This window comes from Raphanus sativus, unplaced genomic scaffold (assembly GCF_000801105.2).
Source record: "Raphanus sativus cultivar WK10039 unplaced genomic scaffold, ASM80110v3 Scaffold4092, whole genome shotgun sequence".
Taxonomy (NCBI): domain Eukaryota; kingdom Viridiplantae; phylum Streptophyta; class Magnoliopsida; order Brassicales; family Brassicaceae; genus Raphanus; species Raphanus sativus.
In genome coordinates this window covers 1,359-8,544 of record NW_026619395.1, presented here as the reverse complement: position 1 = coordinate 8,544, position 7,186 = coordinate 1,359, and the positions used below count along the sequence as shown (strand labels likewise).

The 7,186-nt window shown below is 35.8% G+C and overlaps 2 protein-coding genes across 2 annotated transcripts; both read left to right on the top strand.

The window, feature by feature from the left end:
- The first annotated feature begins 448 nt into the window (after positions 1-448).
- Positions 449-4,850, top strand: LOC130507150 (myrosinase-binding protein 1-like). The gene is made up of 7 exons (XM_057001860.1): positions 449-524; positions 995-1,164; positions 1,932-2,600; positions 2,688-3,149; positions 3,226-3,714; positions 3,810-4,307; positions 4,404-4,850. Exons 2-7 carry the CDS (start codon positions 1,021-1,023, stop codon positions 4,653-4,655), a joined length of 2,514 nt encoding a protein of 837 aa, XP_056857840.1. The 5' UTR covers positions 449-524; positions 995-1,020; the 3' UTR covers positions 4,656-4,850.
- Positions 4,851-6,072: 1,222 nt separating this feature from the next.
- LOC130507151 (uncharacterized) lies at positions 6,073-6,980 on the top strand. The gene is made up of 2 exons (XM_057001861.1): positions 6,073-6,186; positions 6,528-6,980. The coding sequence occupies exons 1-2, from the start codon at positions 6,073-6,075 to the stop codon at positions 6,978-6,980; spliced, it is 567 nt and encodes a 188-aa protein (XP_056857841.1).
- Positions 6,981-7,186: the final 206 nt, after the last annotated feature.

Sequence of the window (7,186 nt, the reverse complement as noted above, 5' to 3'; positions counted from 1 at the left end):
ACATGCTGCTTAGACATCCATCTTGTTCCAAATTTCTTATTAGGTGTCATGGACATGTGAATCGGTTGGGGTCCAACATTTAACAAGTATGATTCTTGTTCCTTGTCATTTTTCTTTTGCTTTGTTTGGTGACTCATGGGTACTTGGATTTTTTTCATTTCACGCATGGTTACTTAAATTTTTTCGCTTCATGCATGGTTACTTTTTTCTAATTCACTGATGCATGGTTACTTGGACTTGTCGTTTCATGCATGGTTACTTGGATCTTTACTCAGTTGTTACACCACGTGGAGAGCATTTTCTTTTCCTTTTTTTAAATAATGATATGTGTTTGCCGTGGTTCGAGTTATATCTCATATATGTAACATACTGCATGTGGAGGGCACTTCTCTCACGTTTATGTATATATAGGGAGTAGCACTGTCCCATAAATATCATTCTCACTCAGCTCTCTCTCTCTCTCTCACACACACACACACATTTTTGAGCTTTCCTGATTATTCTATATATCCGATCAAAACGAGGTAGACTTTGGAGACAATCCACGAAAATACAGAGATCTTTTTCGTCAAAAAAAATATAGAGATTTAGTAAAATAAATGCAGAGATCTTTGAAAATACAGATTTCAAAGACAACGAAAGGGATACATGTTAAGTTGGAAATTTTAAACAAAGGCTCAATAAATTTTATGAGCTAATCATTTTTGGTTATGTTAATTAATATTAACTATTGTCCCAAAGAATTTATTAATATATATATATTTTTTTTCTTTTTGTTTTGATACCTTTTTTTTTGCTAAAGAATTTTGTTTTGATACTTATTTGTAGTGTATATGTTCCTTAATTTTATCTTCTTCTCCTGGACATATTATAATATATACATTGTTTCTTCTTTTTTTGTAAGATTACGTAGTTGCGTTTTCCTTTACAATATATATTTTGAAGTGTATAAACATCTTTTTGTATATAAATCTTTAATATAAATCATCAGCAGATATCAAACAGATCCGAACGGCAAAAATGTCTTGGGATGACGGAACGCACGCGAAGGTGAACAGGGTCCAGCTTACGTTTGATGACGCCATCAGATCTATCGAAGTGGAATACGAGGGAACCAACTTACAGCCCCAGCGACGTGGCACCATTGGCACCAACTCAGACGGGGTTAGTAAACAGTGTTAATATTTTAGTATCAAGACTATTCTGAACTCTGATAATTGTAAGATTTATAAAAAAAGATTTACATATGGAAGATTGTCAAACATACTCTGTCCGCTAAGAGCAACTCCAACCATTAGAAACCATATAAGTTTCTAAAACAAAAAAATATTAATATTATAGTTGATCTATGTTTTATTTTTTCAAGCTAACTAAAACACTAGCTTGTTCCCACATGATGACAAATGTGTTTTGGGTATGCTAGCAGGTTCTAAAAAAATATGAGATAAGAACTTTTGGTCCTCTCTCTTGAGCATGTTTATAGGTAGATACACTAATTGTATCTTAATTGGGTTTTAATGTTTTTTAATTATTATCATTAAAAAGCTAAGATACATTATTAAGATACATTTAATTATTATCATTTATAGGTAGTTTCTTTGATTAAAGTTCTTAACACTTAAAGATATTAAATGTAAATTAAACAATTTTTTTAAAAAGATAAAATTTATTTATTAAATTAAACATCTTCAATAACATAGTGACACATGTCACTAAGATATATGTTAAAAACATCTTACTTAAGAGACATGTTATCTTGCTTCTTCCTTTATTTTAATTCTTTTAATGATATTTAATACTAAGATAAGGCCTAAGATATGCCTATAAACATGCTCTTAATTTTCTTATTTTGTTCTTTTTCTTAGATGCTTAGAACTCCTCTTGATACTTAATTGTTGTAGGTGCTCTTACAATTTTTTTTTGTTTGGCAGTTCACACTGAGCCCGGACGAGTACATAACGCATGTGTCTGGTTACTACAAAACGACTGTTGCAGGAGAGTTTATAACGGCGTTAATGTTTAAGACGAACAAGAAGACCTATGGGCCTTATGGAAACCTAACACGAAACTACTTTTCCACTGACGCACCGACAGGTAACCAAATCGCCGGATTTCTAGGAAACACCGGAATTGCACTCAACTCCATCAAAGTTCACTTTGCTCCCATTCCTCCCCCTGGTAGCATAAAACCAAAACCTGTTGGTCCTGGAACCGGCGACGATGGAGGTCGTCCAAAACCTGTTGGTCCTGGAACCGGCGTCGATGGAGGCGGTTCTAAACCTGGTGGCCCTGGAACCGGTGACGCAGGAGGCGGTCAAAAACCTGTTGGCCCTGGAACCAGTGAAGACGGAGGCAATTATAAACCTGATGGCTCCGAAACTGACAAAGACGGAAGCGGTTCTAAACATGTTGCCCCCGAAAAGATGGGACCACTTGGTGGTGACAGTGGAAAGGAATTCAACGATGTTGGTTTCGAAGGTGTGAAGAAAATAACAGTGGGAGCCGATGAATACAGCGTAACTTACATCAAGATCGAATACGTAAAGGATGGAAAAGTTGAAGTTCGTGAGCATGGGAAAGCTCGTGGAGAACTAAAAGAGGTAAAAAGATATTTCTGGTAGCTTTCGTTAAATAATATTCAATTGGTTCGCTACAAATTCATTTGTTTTTAATCGAAAAAAATACAGTTTTCAGTGGATTATCCAAAAGATAATATCACGTCCTTTGGTGGAAGCTACAAACATATCTACTCCTATGATACAACGCTTATCACATCGCTGTACTTCACAACCTCTAGAGGATTTACCTCTCCATTATTTGGTGAGACAAAGGGAACAGAGTTCGAGTTCCAAAGTAAAAATGGAGGAAAGCTTATAGGACTCCATGGACGTGTTGGTGATGCTATTAATGCCATCGGAGCTTACTTCGACACCGGTGAAGGGGGCAGCCCTATACCTATTGTCCCCGGAAAGATGGGACCCCTTGGTGGTGAAAAGGGAAAGGAATTCAACGATGTTGGTTTTGATGGTGTGAAGAAAGTAACAGTGGGAACCGATGAGTACAGTGTAACTTACATCAAGATTGAATACATAAAGGACGGGAAAATCGAAATCCGTGAGCATGGGACAAGTCGCGGGGAACTAAAAGAGGTATAAAAACATTTGTGACTTTTGTTTATACAAATAATATTCAATTGGTTTGTTTCTAATGGAAAATAAAATACAGTTCTCGGTGGATTATCCAAATGATAACATTATGACCGTTGGTGGAAGCTACAACCATATTTTCACCTATGATACAACACTTATCACATCGCTATACTTCACAACCTCGAAAGGTTTTACCTCTCCCTTATTCGGTGAGAAAAAGGGAAAAGATTTCGTGTTCAAAGATGAAAATGGAAGAAAGCTTTTAGGGTTCCATGGACGTGCTGGTTATTCTATTGATGCCATCGGAGTTTACTTCGACACCGGTTCACAAGGTGGTCAAGGAAGCGATCCTAGCAAAGGCGGCCCTAAACCTGTTGTCACCGGGAAGATGGGACCTCTAGGTGGTGACAAGGGAAATGAATTCAACGATGTTGGCTTTGATGGTGTAAAGAAAATAACTGTGGGAGCAGATGAATTTAGTGTAACTTATATCAAGATCGAATACGTAAAGGACGGAAAATCTGAAATCCGTGAGCACGGGACAAGTCGTGGACAACTAAAGGAGGTATAAATTATATATTTTGGTTAATTCTCTGAATATTCAATTTCTTTTTTCTACGTATTGTTTTGTTTCTGATGAAATTAAAAATTGACATACAGTTTTCGGTGGATTATCCCAATGATAACATCACGGCCGTTGGTGGAAGCTATAATCATATATTCACATATGATACAACACTGATCACATCATTGTACTTCACAACCTCAAGAGGATTTACCTCCCCTTTATTTGGTGAGATGAAGGGAACAGAATTCGAGTTCAAAGGTGAAAATGGAGAAAAGCTTCTTGGATTCCATGGACGTGCTGGTCAGTCTATTGATGCTATTGGGGCTTACTTCGACACTGGTTCTAAACCGGGCGGCGACTCAAAAGAAGGAAAAGGAACTGAGAGCGGTTCTAGCACTCAACGACTGGACGTACAAGGAGGAAAGGGAGGCAATCACTGGGACGACGGGGGGGATCACGATGGTGTGACAAAGATACATGTTGCAGTTGGTGGATGGATTGAGCAAATCAGGTTCGAGTATGTCAAGAACGGACAGGCAAAGGAAGGACCCGCCCATGGTGTGAAGAGGGGCAGATCTTCCATTAACACGGTGTTTATTTTGTTTCTATTCTTTTTCTCTCAAATCAAAATATGTTATAATGAGATTACTAAAAGTTTTCATGTTGGATTTCTCATGATCATGCAGTTTGAGATAAGTCATCCAAACGAGTATCTTCTTTCCGTGAAGGGTTGGTCAGATTCATCCAACAAAATTGCGGGACTTCAATTCAAAACCAACACAAAGACTTCAGACTATTATGGATTTGATAAATCTCCTGAAGACGAAAGTACAGACATTTTACTTGAAGTGAAAGGCAAGAAGATCGTCGGTTTTCATGGCTTCGCGGACTCTCACGTCATTTCTCTTGGGGCTTATTTCGCTCCAGTAGCCAACTGAAAACTTTGTTGGGGTTTGTTTCTTTCTTTCCGTGTGAATAAAGTTACATCAGAGTCAAACTTGTGGATTTGTCAATTCGAGGTGACTTGATGAGCTATGTTTTTTTGTTTCTGTCTTAGTGTGTCGTTGGTGTAGTCACTTGTATGGTTTGTTTCTTGATTTTCTTATGAATAAAGGATGTCTCTGTTATTTTCATTTGGATTTATTTTTTTCGTTGAATCCTATAAAGACTAGAAAAAGGGTTTTATTTTTTAAACCAGAACTAGCTTTTGACCCGCGCGCCCGCGCGGATGTATATTTGAAATTATAATATGTTAAACATAAATTTTATACTTTCATATTTTTTAATTGTTTAGATTGGTGTATTTTATTATGTTTGTTTAATGTCTAATTATAAAATATAATGTTGTACAGGTTTTCATTTTATTTGAGTATAAAATATAATGTTGTACAGGTTTTCATTTTATACCTGGACATTGGTTTAGAAATAATTATGTGTATACCTGGCAGAGTCAAAATAAAATAGAATCTATTCTACATAAGTTATGGTTTAAATTTTGGAAAAGAATGAATGACTAAAGCCATGAAATGGTAATTATTACAACAATTGAATGGTTTAAGTACAACGAACCGGTTTAGTAACATCGACGTCGGTTCAATTTAAATACAAAACATAGTGTTTAACTCTAGTGGCATTCTTTTATAATATTTGTGCAATTTTAAGGGGTAAATATAATTTGTACTTCCCCTTTAATATTTTAGATTATTTTCTAGCAAAAAAAAAAACTTCAAATTGTTTCATCCAAAGGGATGTAATAACCAAACGGAAACAAAACAAAACAAAATGGAAGCCAGTAGGCCCCAGTAAACTACCCAAACCGTTGGGAAAGAAAAACAAAAACAAAAGAGCATGCTGTGAGATGAGCTAGATTAGGTGTAGTTATTATGGTTTAGCCCATCAAATTGTTGACTCAAAAACGTAATGGGCCTTTTTGTAGGTTAGATTTGCGTGAAATGAGGTAGATTAGTTAGCAAATCTTTTTTAATAAAACCAATGGCAGGGAGTCGTAAATAATGAGAAAAAGTCAGGGTTATTTCCCATTTGTACTTCACTTTTAATAGGATAGATAGATGTGATTACTCATTACTATTACACACTAATGTGTTACATTATTTTTTAGCACATTATAACTATATCCGGTTTTTCATTTTATTGGAGATAAATTGAATAGCAAGATATGTATTTTGTGAATAACATTGGTAAATCCTGTGAAATCTAAAAATGGCATATTTTAATATTAATATAAATATATATATATATACATATTTTTTTTATTTATAAAAGTTGAGTATATAAGTCATTAAGATCATTAAAAACGTCCACGTATAATTTAAGATCACTAATCATATTACATCGATGTCCTTTGAATCGGACTCTCTTCAACTTGTCAAACTGATTAACGATGCAGAAGAGTGGCCTGCTATGGCTACAGAATGGAATGAATTCATTGATCTATCATCATCTTCTACAGTTTTTTTCAATTTCTTTCATCTTTTTCAATTTCTTTCATCCCTAGAGAGCGTAATGTAAAAACGGACCTTCTTCCTAAAAGAGATTGTTTACGAAATTCTATTTTCTCCTATGTAAACTCTGTAATTTTGGGATGGCTAGTTCAAGAAGCTAACCTCTTCCTTCTGAATTAATAAAGCATGGTATTTGTCTCAAAAAGAAAATATAAATATTTATTTAGTTTTCGTTCGATATCGCACGGGTTCTAGTATATATAAGAAATTCATAAAAACATGAGAGTATGATTAGTAAGAATTTGTTTAGCTTTTGAAGCACTTTCTACATTATTTTTACCTATAAAGTTTTCAACAAAAGCACATATACCTAATCTAAAACCTACACCGCAAGGAAGCACAACAACAGATCATCGACACCAACGCCTTATAACTTGCAAGACGGATGCGGCATGGAACAAGGATCATCGGCTAGCAGGAGTAGCCTGGGTCTTTACCGGCGCACACTTGGAGGCTCCAATTGAAGGAACAGCAATTGAGAAGTTCGTCGGATCTCCACTCGTCGCAGAGGCTATGGCGCTCAGATCAGCCTTATGCATGGCTCAAACCCTGGAGGTCTCGTCTCTCAACGTCTTCTCCGACAACAGAACGCTCATTAGAGCAATCACCGGCAACACCCAGTCAAAAGAGATCATCGATATAGTGAAAGACATCCGATTGATCTCCTCTGAATTTGCAACTATTTCTTTCTCGCACTTTCGTCGATCTGAAAACTCTTTAGCAGACAGTTTAGCAAAGTAGGCTCTAAAAGCCCATCTCCTTTTGTGTTAAGACCTCTTCGAATGGGCCTGGTTTGGGCTCATTCCAGCTTTTTCTTAATGAATCATTTCAGTGATAAAAAAAAAAGCCATATATTTTTCTTGTTTTAAATTTAAAGCTTATTTATGCACTAATTATTGCACTGTTACAATCATAAGCAATGGAACTAACTATATTAGTATTAGACT

What these genes read in the sequence shown, in the direction of transcription:
- LOC130507150 (XM_057001860.1), top strand. Translation starts at nt 1,021, where the DNA reads ATGTCTTGGGATGACGGAACGCACGCGAAGGTGAACAGGGTCCAGCTT. An exon ending in TTGGCACCAACTCAGACGGG is followed by an intron (nt 1,165 to 1,931) that starts GTTAGTAAACAG and finishes TTTGTTTGGCAG; the next exon opens with TTCACACTGAGCCCGGACGA. An exon ending in CTCGTGGAGAACTAAAAGAG is followed by an intron (nt 2,601 to 2,687) that starts GTAAAAAGATAT and finishes AAAAAAATACAG; the next exon opens with TTTTCAGTGGATTATCCAAA.
- LOC130507151 (XM_057001861.1), top strand. Translation starts at nt 6,073, where the DNA reads ATGTCCTTTGAATCGGACTCTCTTCAACTTGTCAAACTGATTAACGAT. An exon ending in ATCTATCATCATCTTCTACA is followed by an intron (nt 6,187 to 6,527) that starts GTTTTTTTCAAT and finishes TTACCTATAAAG; the next exon opens with TTTTCAACAAAAGCACATAT.